General features: G+C 60.2%; 1 protein-coding gene across 1 annotated transcript in view; it reads right to left on the reverse strand.

Annotated features, from left to right (window-relative positions):
* CELSR3 (cadherin EGF LAG seven-pass G-type receptor 3) overlaps nt 1-12,896 on the reverse strand; it is a gene marked incomplete at both ends in the record, with an annotated part of 33,189 nt that overhangs the window by 17,159 nt on the left and 3,134 nt on the right. Inside the window, 7 exons of the mRNA XM_080350542.1 lie at nt 64-189; nt 622-785; nt 996-1,153; nt 1,547-1,635; nt 2,717-2,832; nt 3,802-4,024; nt 5,889-6,521. Of these exons, the coding sequence (XP_080206668.1) occupies nt 64-189; nt 622-785; nt 996-1,153; nt 1,547-1,635; nt 2,717-2,832; nt 3,802-4,024; nt 5,889-6,521 (1,509 nt within the window). The remainder of the gene's footprint in view (nt 1-63; nt 190-621; nt 786-995; nt 1,154-1,546; nt 1,636-2,716; nt 2,833-3,801; nt 4,025-5,888; nt 6,522-12,896) is intronic.

Raw genomic sequence — 12,896 nt, forward strand, 5'->3', positions numbered from 1 at the left:
CAACCCCAGCACAGCCTGGCCCATCCCCACGCTGCCCGTGCCCAGCAGTGCCCTCTCACTCACGGTGCCGGCAGTCTTTGCCCCCGAAGCCGACAGGACAGAGGCAAGAGTAGGTCCCCCAGCTGACAGAGCAGGTGCCACCATTCTTGCAGGGGCTGGAGTCGCAGAAAGTGTGCTTGGCATGGCAGCCTAGAGGAAGCAAATCACCCACATCAGCCTGGAGCTCCTCACCAGCTCCCCCAGCCCATAAGAGGGACCCCCGCCCGCCAGCCCCTCCTGCCTGCCAGCAGGACAAGCCCACTGCTCGGCCACTCAGCACAGGCTTTGCCTGCTCAAGGACGAGGGGCAAGGCTGTTGCTGCTCCTTATGCCAGAGGAAAGATGCTGTGGAGCTGGACTGACTGTCTAGTACCTCCCAGACAGACCAGCTCTATATTTGGGATCAGGGGACATGCCCAGAACATTTGCTGGGGTGGGGACTGGTTCATTTAGGGGGATCTGGAGGCCCCATTCTCTGATGGGAAGCTGCTCAGCTCCAGCTCTGCTGCCGTTACCCTGGTAGATCCCAGCAGTGCTGCTGCGTGAGCAGGAGCAGCGATTCCCAGGGCAGGGGCACTGGTACCTGCAGTGGTTCCGTTGTTGGCGATGTAAGAGGCCAGGTCGATGCGTTTGCTGTCAATGTATAGATCTCTCATGCATCCCACAAAGTCCCGGTGAGTGACAGGGAAGTTTTCCGGCAGATTGGGGACCCCTCCAAGGAGCAAGGGACCTGTGAGGTCCAGGGACCTACAAAGACAGAAGCCCAGGGCTTGAAGACCCACCGTGACCTCAGGTTGGCCAGCTGGTTCCCCAGTGTGAGAAGCTGGGAAGGGGACATCCCTGGGGACCGGCAACACAGCCAAGGTCCCAAATGCGAAGGGCTGTCTCTGCAGGGGACCCAAGTGTCCTGCTCCTCTCTCCATGGCAGCAGTGCCCAGCAGCCCCCAAAGAACTCACTTTTTCGAGCTGGTCTGCACACCCTCTGCGGCGCAGGAGTAATTCCCAATTTCACTGCCAAACTGCAGAGCCACCGAGGCATCACATTCGTCCACTGTCAGGATGGCCACCTTGTCCTTGGAGGGGCCCTGCACCACCCCCAGGGCGCTGACCTTGGGCTGAAGACAAATGTAGAGAGTTAGCAGCACATGTGCCCCAGAGCCCGGCACTCAAAGGCTCACACGACCGCAAGGAAAGGGCCTGAGCATGGCCCAGGCACTGCGGAGCTGCTGGAGTGTGGGTGAAGCAGGACGGACATCCCTGAGCCCAGCAAGCTGTGCCGGAAAGGAATGAGGACAAGGATAGTGCACAGAGCAAATTCCTGCGGCCTCCAAGTGTGGTCCTGAGGGTTCACCTCCCCCTGTACCCACCCAAGGGCAGAAAATCACCTCCACCTTCTCTCCACAGCCTCCCCCATGGGGCAGAGTCAGAGCACGGGAGAGCCAGAGCCGCTCGCTCACACCTCGCAGGGACAGAGCCCCATGCTTGGGGGACAGCAGGGGCACACGTACCTTGTTGTAGTAGTGCAGCTGCAGCGTGTGCCACTGCCCGTCGCTCACACCCCCCGGCAGGTAGGGGCTCACCACCGTGCTGGACTCTCCTGTGGAGACAGGGACGATGACACAGGCTGAGGACAGCCGGACAGCCCAGGGATGCATCCACCCCTCCTGCAGGCACCAAACCCTCGCACAGGGATGGAAAAGGGCTTCAGAAAGAGGAGCTCAGCACGCCAGGCCCTGCCTGCTGCAGCCAAGCAGCAGGAATTGCAGCCCTGGGACAGGCAGCCTGTCCCCCGGGATGTGTCCCTGGTCCAGGCTGATGGCCAGGGTGCCCTGGCACTGTGGGGCTGGCCCCTTGCCAGCCACTCGCTGCTGGTCCTTGCCCTGAGGAGACCAGCTGCAGGATGGGTACCAGGCGGTGCAGGGGAGAGGAGCACTGAACACAGGATGGGGGGAAGCCCCCCAGTTCTCCTGAAAGCCCTGGGGGCAGGAAGGATGGACAACAGGGGAGACCTCAGAAGAATCATAGAATCACAGAACAGTTTGTGTTGAAGGGACCTCCAAAGATCCCCCAGTGCCCCCCCTGCCATGAGCAGGGACATCTGCACCAGCTCAGGGTGCTCAGAGCCCCGTCCAGCCTGGCCTGGGATGTCTCAGGGATGGTTCATCCACCACCTCTCTGGCCAACCTGGGCCAGGCTCTCACCACCCCCAGGAACAACAATTTCTTCCTCATGTCTGGCCTGTATCTCCCCTCCTTTAGTTTAAAACCATCACCACTTGTCCTATCACAACAAGCTCTGCTCAGGAGTCTGTCCCCATCTTTCTTATCAGCCCCTTTTAAGCACTGAAAGGTGCAATAAGGTCTCTGTGGAGATTCTCTTCTCCAGCTAAACACCCCAACTCTCTCAGCCTGTCCTCCCAGCAGTTTACCCCCCTTCACAGAAGGATTTATCCCAGTTTGTGCTCAGGCCCACACTGCTGCCCTTGTGCTCCTGAGCCCAGGCAGGGTCCCGAGACACACAGCCGTCCCCTGTGCCACCCAGACTCTCACCAACACCCCCCTCAGTCCTGTCTCCCTCAGCACAGGCTCCATCCCGGGCAGCACCCGCTCTCCCCGCTCAGCACCGCCCTTCTCACAGCTCCCACAGAACAAACCCCAGCCGGGCAGGGCTCAGCCTACCTGTGGAGTACTTCAGCTGGACCTGCCCCTGGATGATCTCCACCGCCAGGAAGTCGTGCCTCTCGTTCAGGCGCCCGTTGTAGAGCAGGAGGCCGCTGGGCTCCACGGTGCTGAACCTGGGGCAAGGGAGGAAGAGGGAGGGCAGGGGCTGCACAAGGAGCACGTGGAGGTCCCTGCTCCCACGTGGCACCAGCGGACAAGGACAGGGGGGGACCCAGGCCTGGCCCCAGGCGCAGGCCCAGCTGGGAAGGTGCTGGGAGCAAGATGCAGCAGATGATTTGAGAGCACGGCTGGGCCTGGCGTGACAGCAGCGCTGGCTGCAGGGATGGGCAGAGGCTCTGCAGGAAGGGATGAGCTGATGCCAGGGGACACGTGCCAGTGCAGATCATAGAATGCCCTGAGCTGGAAGGGACCCACAAGGATCACAGAGTCCAACTCCTGACCCTGCACAGGACAACCCCAAAGTTCACACTATGTGTCTGAGGGTGTTGTCCAAATGCCTCTTGAACACTGTCAGGCTTGTGGTCGTGACACCTCCCTGGGGAGCCTGTTCCAGTGTCCAGCACCCGCTGGGTGAAGAACCTTTTCCTCAAAAATGCCCAAATTAAACCTCCCCTGGCACATCTTCCTGCCATTCCCTGGGTTCTGTCACTGTCACAGAGAGAAAAGCTCAGCCCTGCACCTCCTCCTCCCCTTGTGAGGAAGCTGCAGCCCCATGAGCTCTGCCCTCAGTCTCCTCTTCTCCAGGCTGAACAAACCCAGGGACTTCAGCTGCTCCTCGTACGGCTTCCCCCTCCAAACCCTTCACCAGTTTTGTGACCCTCCTCTGGACACTCCTGTAGCTTTATATTGTTTTATACTGTGGGGCCCAAAATCACACACAGTGCTCCCAGTGAGGTTGCACCAGTGCGGAACCCTTTGGCTACAGGTGCCAGGGCAGCCTCAGGACAAGGCAAAGCCGGCAGCCAGGGGTCTGGAGAGCACCACTGAGTCCCTGGCCAGGCCCAGGGTGCACAAGGGCCACCAGAGCAGGGACAGGCAAGCCAGTGGGTGCTGGTGGCCAGTGGAGGAGGGAGAGCACTCACGAGAGAGCGAGGGTGAGGTGGAAGCGCTGGCGCAGGCCCCGGAACATGACGAAGGATCGCGGTGGGAAGGAGCGAGTGGACACCTCGCAGAAAGGTGTCTCGAAGCCACCGGCCGGGCACTGGCAGCGGAATCCCCCGTCGGCGCTGTTGGTGCAGGTGCCACCGTTGCGGCACACGCCAGGCACACAGCGGCCCGAGCGGCTGTCCACTTCACAGTTCTCACCTAGGGAGCAAGATCATAGAATCATAGAATCATTTTGGTTGGAAGGGACCCTCAAGATCACCGAGTCCAACCGTTAACCCAACTCTGGCACTAACTCATGTCCCTGAGAACCTCATCTCTGTCAGTTGTCCAGCCCTCCAGGGCTGGTGATTCCAGCACTGCCCTGGGCAGCCTGTTCCAATGCCCCACAGCCCTTTGGGGAAGAAATTGGTCCCCACATCCAACCTCAACCTCCCCTGGCGCAACTTGAGGCCGTTTCCTCTGCTCCCGACCCCCCTGGCTCCAAGCTCCTTTCAGGCAGTTCAGAGATCAGAAGGTCTCCCCTCAGCTCCTGTTCTCCAGCTGAACCCCCCAGGTCCCTCAGCCGCTCCATCACACTTGTGCTCCAGCCCCTTCCCCAGCTCTGTTCCCTTCTGATGGGCAGATGACGAGAGGCTTGGGACACGTCCCAGCTGTGGGACACGGACGCAGCGGCCACCCAGCCGCTCCTGCTCCAGGAGTGCAGACCTGAGCCCAGGTTTGGGGCAGGAATTTGAGGTGGCTGAGGGCACGTGAAGGATGTAACAACCCAGGTGTCACCCACGTGTTCCACACAGGAGCCAGCAAACCAGTTACCACCGCCGGCCCTGCAGCCCAAGCCACCGGGCTGGATGGGATGCCAGTTTAAGCTGAAGGGGAAAGTTTGGACCCCAGATGGCACAGGAATGGGACAGGAGGGGACAGGCCACAGCTGGGCTGCACAGTCCTAAGGACTTGACAGGCATGGCAGTCCTGGCTCCGGGGTGTGGGAGCAGCCCAGCGCCACTGAGCTCCCCAACAATCGCTCCAAAAGTCTCACTCTCAGCAGCAGGAGCCTCCTCACCCTGCACACAGGCTCTGACAGAGCAGTCAAAGCCACGTGGAAATCACCCAGATGAGGGACACCAAACACTCTTGCACTTCGTTGGTGCTGATGACGGGGTTGCCCCAGGCCCTCGTCCCCTGCTGTCCACACAGGGACCCGCTCAGCTGCAGTCCTGCGCCCCGAGCCCTGCTCCCATTACTGACTCCATGGCGTGCAAGGGGGATGAGGAGACAGCATGAAGTGACAGGGAAACGAGCTCATTAACCCTTCTGTTAATGGCTGTTCACGCTTCAAACGCTGGGGGTTAATTACCACTGACTCCGCTTATCTCCCCAGGAGTCACCAGCAGGAGAGCAGCTCCCAGGCAGCCATCTGCTGCCAGCCTCCTGGCAGGGAGGACAAGGGCTCCTTTCTCAGCAGCCACAGGCCACCTTCCCTCAGCCCCAGGCTGCCAGTGGCTGGACACGGGTCTCTACGGACTCTTGGTGACTTGTGGCCACAAGACACTGGCTGGTTTAGCGATCCCCCTCAGCTAGAAGCAGATCCTGCCTGGTGGGGCAGCTAGGCCCAGCCTCCCCTTCTGTTTTGGGTGGGCAGCGGCTCACCCACTGTACGTGGAGCCAGCGTGTGCTCCACACCTCTGCCAGAGGGGCTGGACACTGGCACAGGCTGAAACCAGCAGCTCCCGTGGTCCCAGAGCCCATCACCCCTCTGGCATGGGGCTGACGAGCCTCCTGTGCCCCCAGGGTCCAGCTTGGTCCTCGTGCTCTGTGAAAAAGGCTGGGAGGTGGTGGCCAGAGTCCCCTCCAAGCCACCTCCCTACAAGACAGATTTCTATGGCAACCTCAGCCCTGCACATCCAGCGCCATGGAAACACAGAGAGCTGGGAGCAGAGCCCAATCGCCACAGGCAAACAGGGGCTCCGACACCCACCTCCCCACCGGGAAGAGTACCCCGCCATGGTGACAGTGACGTCAAGAGACCCGCTCGCCTGTGTCCTGCACAGCCCCGGGCACTCACCGCTGAAGTGCTGGCGGCAAACACAGGTGTATCCCCCCTCCTTGCGGGTGCAGATCCCGCCATTCAGGCAGGGGTTGGAGTAGCAGAGGTTGATCTCCGTTTCGCAGTAGTCCCCGGTGAAACCCTGCGGGCAGCGGCACCGCAGGCCGGTGATGGGGTGGATGGGCCGAAAGAGGGTGGAGGGGGAGGCGATGAAGGGGGCTGAGCTGTCGAACTTGAGGACGGAGATGCACTTCATGTAGTTCTGGCAGGGCTCGCGCAGGCAGACGTTGTCATCGAAGGGCAGCACCTCCAGCATGGAGGCGCCCGTCAGCGCCATGCGCTTCATGTACAGCTGCTCCTGCAGCTCCTCCGAGCTGAAGTAGCGCCCGCCCCGCGGCGCCAGGGCCGAGAAGCTGACGTTGAGCACCGCGCCGCCCACGTCCGTGTCGTTCTGGATGTTGAAGATGAAGATGTCTTCCTTGGGTGTCGCGAGCACAGTGGCCACCCCTTCCAGGAAGGCGGCCAGCAGCGGGGAGAGGAACCGCTCCTGCCACATGTTCTCCAGCCGCACCGTGATGCTGTTGGCCAACATCTCCTCCGTGATGATGATGACCCGCAGGACGCACTGAGCCGTCACGCTGTGGATCCCGTCTGTGGGAAGGAACAGGGACATGCTACAGGGCTTTGCCTGCTGCTTAGAGGGTGTCCTCCCTCCCACCCCAGGGCACAGCACTGCACCCCAGAGTGACCCCCAAAAGGCCCAAGTTCTTGGCTAAGAAAGCTTGGACCCACATCCCGGGGGGACAGCAGGTGCACCTGGGCTGGGGGGAGCGGTTGGTGTGGCTGCACCTTCTCCCTCCCATCACACTCTCCACCGAGGTAACTCCTGGGTTTCCTCCCCATCCTGATTCTTGGCAGCAAAGTGAGCTCTCAGGAACAAAGATGCTGGTGAGAAGCAGGCAGAAGGCAGTCCCAGCAGGAGGTTGGGCAAACACGGGAGGCAGGGCCCGGGGTGGGTTTGCATCCCCGCTGTGCCCTGTCTGCCCCCCATGCTGCCTTTTCCTGCGCTCTCCTCCTGCCGCCTCCTTCCTCTCCTCCACACTCTCCAAGGCCTTTGTGCCAGTCTCCCTGCTTCCCCCCTTCTCACCATCTGCTCCGCAGCTCTTCCTCCCTCGGCCCATCTCCGGTTTGTTTAATTCGCTTGAATCTTTGTTTTCCTTGGAAACAAAACTCCCTCCCCTTGGGACCCTGCACCATGCGAGCCACCTCCCAGGCACCAACCCAGGAAAGTGCCCAGCTGTTCTCCTCTCCCCAGCGCCGTGCCCACCTGCTCTCCCCCAGCACCGTGCCCATCAGCAGCATCTTGCCCCCAGGCTGGGCACATTCATGTGCGGGCAGTGCAGGCAGCAAAGCACCAGCCCAGACAGGCAATGGCACAGCCCCCACCACAGCCCCCACCCCAGCAGCTGCACAATTTGGGGCTCCTGCCTCATCCCACCGACACAGCTCCCAGAAACCCAATAGATCCCACTACCTGGGAGGGTCATACCCCACTGCACATCAGGAAGTACTGGCCAAGATGGGAGCTGGCTTTGCCGGGAGGTATCCCACAAAGCATCCTGCCCATAGCCCCCTCGCTCATCCAGTGCCCCCCCTGCCATGAGCAGGGACATCTTCACCAGCTCAGGTTGCTCAGAGCCCCGTCCAGCCTGGCCTGGGATGTCTCCAGGGATGGTTCATCCACCACCTCTCTGGCCAACCCGGGCCAGGCTCTCGTCACCCTCAGTGGAAAAAATACCTTCTTCATGTCCAGCCTGAATCTCCCTCCTTTAGTTTAAAACCATCACCCCTTGTCCTAACGGATATAAGTGCGTGGCACATCTCCCACACACAGATGTAACCTGGGCAGCTGCTCAAACAAACACTGCTACCAGGACACAGAGGACAGACTAATGGACCAGACCACTGCCACCAGACAGCCCTGGCCAGCCCGTGCCGTGGCCAGATGTGACACAAGCCCGGCAAACCCAGCCAGACCCCGCTTGGCACTGCTTCACCTCCTGCAAACCAGTGCGAAGAGGCAGAGAGACAGCAGGATTCCCAGCACTCGCCCAGCCCCGGCGGAGACCGCGGTGTAAATGCCAGTTCACCAGCCCCCACCTGCAAAGCTGCCTTTACTCTTCCTCTCTTCCCATCACTGCCGCGCTGCAAAGCCTTTTGATTTCCTTTAGCCTAGTTTGAAGTTCGCAGCGCAGGAGGATTTAAAGATTGAAATGTCTCCCTTTTTTCCCCTCTCTCTCTCTCTTCTACTCTTCAGAAGGTGAAAGCTTGCAGGAGACCCTGCAAATTCCCATGCTGGGGCTGGTGCTCTGGAGATAAGGCTCTCAGCGGGCTGGGGAGCGGCGGGGCCGGTAGAGTCACCCAGGAGCTAATCTCCTGGAGGAAGGGGGGCTGCTTTCCTCTGAAATCAAACTGCTCCAGCCTCACATAGAAGTCAGGTGAGAAACCACCTTTCTGTGTGACACCCTGCCAGCTCCGACATGGACGGCAGCACAAGCAGCGTCACCAAACAGCCCTGGGCAGCACCCGGCTGAACGTGCTGAAGGATTTAGACCCGTCTGGGCTCAGTGCAAGGAACCTGCACTGTTACCTGTGTTCATTCCCTGAGGGACCTTCTCTCTGGAAGAGGGTCACAGAATCACAGAACAGTTTGGGTTGAAGGGACCTTCCCAGCTCCCCCAGTGCCCCCCCTGCCATGAGCAGGGACATCTTCACCAGCTCAGGGTGCTCAGAGCCCCGTCCAGCCTGGCCTGGGATGTCTCCAGGGATGGTTCAGCCACCACCTCTCTGGCCAACCTGGGCCAGGCTCTCACCCCGCTCAGGGGCGACAATTCCTCATGTCTAGACTCATGGGCTGGCAAGAGCACCCAGCCCTGGGGAGCGAGTGGAAAGCGACAAGCTTGGCTCAGCCATGTAGGGTAAGATGCTCCCCAAGCCACCAGCAGCTCGGCGTCCCTCCCCAAGGGACCGCCTGGTGGGGCAGCACCCTGAATGCCAGCACTGTGACACCAGCTCCCTTCTCAGAGGGAAGCTACACCACGTCCCCGTCCCCGCTCCCTCTCCTCTCCTTTTGTCCCCTGCTTGCTGTTTGCCTCTAAGCATCAGCTGGGTTGGAGCCCAGCTGCCATCCGCTCTCCTCCCTCCTCTGGTTCACCCAGAAGCAGCTGTGACCGCAGGGACAGCTCTTGCTCTCCCTGAGGGCTGCTCGGTGTCCAGCCGCAGGCAGGCAGACATCTGCCTGATTTATGGCTACTAGAAAGCCTTGGCTGCTGCGATGCCGGGTCCTGGGGCAGGGCCGAGTCCAGCGATGCCTCTGAGGAAGAATCACAAAACCATTTAGGTTGGAAGAGCCCCTCAAGATCATCAAGTCCAGACATTAACCCAACCCCTGCACTAAACCACAGCCCTAAGAACCTCATACACACAGGGCAGGCTGCAGGGTGCCCGGTGCCTGTGGCACTGCCCAGCCCACCGCAGGAAGCACAAATATCCCTTTCCTGGTTCCCCAAAGCAATGGGGGACCAGCCCTGGCCCCATTACACATCATCCCACCCCAGCATCACACCCAGGGCCGCCTCCCGCTCCACTCTGTGCAAGGGGAAGCAGATGGTTAAAAGAATGACCTGCTGCAAATGGGGGAGGAGAAAAATAAAGCTACCAAAAGAAAGCTCAAAGCTGGCTGGAGGCACTGACCCCCATGGGAGGCATTTTAATCACGAATGCTCAGCCTTTCTGATTAAATCCTGTGGCTGGAGAGCTGGTGCCTGGTGAATATTCATTCAGCAGAACGGAGAGCCCTGGAAACATGCCTACAGGGAAAGGAGCAGAGAGAGGGGACATGAGGGGCTCTAACCCAGCACCGGGTCATCGTGTTAGCACTTCTGAGACTGACAACTACCAGCTTCAAAAGCAGCAAAGCTACAGAAGGAAGAGCTCGGTGCAGAGAGCGGGATGGGCAGCAGATTCCTCCCAGGGGGGCTGTGTTGTCAGCCTGGGAATGGAGCTCCAGGCCTGTGCTGGAAACCTCATGGGGGGAGCAGGGCTGCCAACCACTGCCCAAGGGTCTCCTGGTCTGCTCGCCCTCCGGATCCCTGGGCAGCACCCCAGCCCAGCCGCCATGCAGCACGAGGCATGGGCTCCAGCCAACGCTCCCAGCCCAGAGCCCCCAGCCTCCCCAGGAGCTCCGGGGATCGGGAAGAAGTCAGCTCAGCTCAAACGGCATCCCTGACACAGGCCCATCCCTCACCTGGGGGGACCAGGAGCTCAGAAATCAGTGCATCACCACCATCACCGTCTGAGCAGCAGAGCCAACATCCCAGAGAGCAAAAGCCACCGGTCTGACCGCAACACCCTGAGCAGCCACCCCAGGCTGGTGAGGTACTGTGGGAACAGACAGGGTAGTGAAACACCTCCAGATGGAGCAGCCAGGGATGGAGGGGACACGTATGGGTAAGGTGAACGTTCCTCGCCACTTCCAAAGGGCTTTGACAGACCTCTCAAGATTCGGATGATACTTAACATGTTAAGAGAACTCAGAAGTAAATCAGACTCCCCTCACCCAGCACATAGTATAGTATGAACGTCACTCTCTCAGTAGCTCTAAAGACAGGGACTAGAATATAATAGCCAAGAAGACTCCCACCCTAACTCTATGGTCAGCACCTCCATCTGTGACAGACCCAACAGGAGAGGAAGCTCCTGAAATCGGGCTCCTTAAGAGAAGAGGGACATGCGAGTTCTGATGGGCCAAGGCAGCCCTGGGACCCTTATGGGGCTTGAGAACATAGCTCTGATGTGTCCTGACTCCTGCATCTGAACAAAGGTGCTCTGGGGGGGTATTCCCTGCCAGGCTGGGATTTTAGGTGGCCACATGGATCCCGTCAGCCGGGCAAGCTCTGGGCTGCAGGGGAACGGGGGCAGCAGAGCGGCCATAGCTGAGCCTCTGCCCCTGCCACCAGCCTGGCCAGTGAAACCAGTCTGGAATGGTTTGAAGTCAACATGACGTCAGTTCCTACAATGCCCCGATCTCACACTGTGCCGCCAGCCACGGACACAGCCCCACCGCCCACTGTCCTGCATCATTGGCGGCCAAGAGCGGTTTTTAGCAGCTAGAGGGGCCGACAGATTTGTGAGGAGCTGGTTTGTGACAGCCCAGGTCTCCCCTGCCTCCTCCAAGGGGCTAAGCTCACAGAAGGGCCTCTTGCCCTGTGATTTAGGGGGATCCAACCTCCCACAAAGGGACCACCAAGCCGGCAGGTGGGCAGGGAAGCTGCTCCCTCCTTGGGGCACCCACCTTGGTGCCCTTGTTGCCTTCCCCCGGAGGAAGGTGCTCCGGCACTGTGTTGAGCCCCGGCAAACAATGCAGCCGTGAAAACGTCCTGTCTGCCAGCTCCGCAAACCTCCCTCCCCCTGCACACAGCGACAGCACGGGGCTGGCGGGGCTTCGAACAATACACACAGAAAAACCCAACCAGACCGCCACAGCCAACAGCCACCGCCAACAAAAGGCCTGTTTCTCCCTCTTCCCCTTCCATCTCCTCCACTCCTTCACAAGCGCATCTCCCTGTCTTCCCCCTGGAAGATGAAGACACTCTATTTGCAAGGGCCCCCTCGCCGCGAGGCGGCTGGATGCAGGACCTGGGACGCGATTGTCTCCTGCCTTTGTGCAGGGTTAAGGGTGCGAGGAGGCAGGATCTGCAGAAACACACCGGGGCAGAAGCTGGAAAGGTCAAAACCACCCCCTGCATCTCCAGCAATGGGCATGTGTGTGCCTGCACCTGCTCCGAGACAGCCCCGCGGGTACAATTAACCCCCAAGGAGCCCCAGATCCACCGACGGGCTGGTGCTGCCCACACGCTTTGAATGGGTCTCGTCTTAAAGCCCTCGCTCCATCTCTTGAAAGAAACCCTCCCCTTGCTGAATGAGCCGGACAGAGAGTGAAGGGGTAAAAAGGGGAGGACAGCTGGTAGCCGAGGGACAGGGGAGCATCACGATTTAACGTACAGCTCCCCAGGCACTCTCGGTAATTTGGCATTTGGCCCCTCCAAAGAGGGCGCTTGCCCTCCCTCCCCCCGCCGCTCCTCGCTCAGTGATGGACGGGTGCCTCCATTTCACATCACGCATCCGCCAGCAAAGAAAGGCTGATGGTGAAGGCAAAGCCCGGGCGGCGGGGAGCTCCAGGTCCAAACCCCACTTGCTCACAGGTCTCTCTCTGCCCTGCCCTCAGCCCGGCTGGAGGGGACCCCAACACTCCCCAAAGCCACCCCAGCAGCTACCGCTCACATCCGCATTTGGATACTCCAGTAACACACACAATGTGAGTTTTGAGCCCTGAGCTCTGAGGTTTGTCACAGCTGTCCCTTGCAACACTAAGCTGGCTGCAGAAAGGTGGTACCAGGCTTTAGAAGTCACAGCAGAAAGCGCAGGCGTTGCCGGGTGCCACAGCCTGGATCCGGACAGAACCGTGTGCTACCAGCAGACGGTATTTTTAAGGGGACTCCCTCTGCGCCGAGTTCAATCCCTCCTGCGAGCGCAGCCGGGAAGCGCTCGGTCCCAGCGGGGAGAAGAGCCACCTGGGCTTGGGAGCAAAGCGGCGTGTGAGCCCCTGGGCCAGCAGCTTGGCCACCCCAGGAACTGGCTGCTGGCCCAGCCAGTGCCCTCCAGCACATGTCACAGCCTCGCTGGTGACAGCACCTCCGAAGGTGTCTCACCAGCAGCTACAAGCCATCCTCAGCGCTGAGTAACGATGCTTTGTTCTCGCAGACCACCTCTGGCCCCAGGCCCCTCGCACAGCGTGCCCCCACTGCCACCCTTCCCAGTCCCCCCAGTATTCCCTGACTGGGACTCCCAATCCAAATCTTGCTGCCATTCCCCAACTCACCCTCCTGATGCAGAAGGAGCTCCCTGGGGAGGACCACACAGAGCCCCCCCGAAGGAACTGCACTAAAGGTTTAATGATTTAACGAT

This window comes from Nesoenas mayeri, assembly GCF_963082525.1.
Source record: "Nesoenas mayeri genome assembly, chromosome: 10".
In the NCBI taxonomy this organism is placed as follows: domain Eukaryota; kingdom Metazoa; phylum Chordata; class Aves; order Columbiformes; family Columbidae; genus Nesoenas; species Nesoenas mayeri.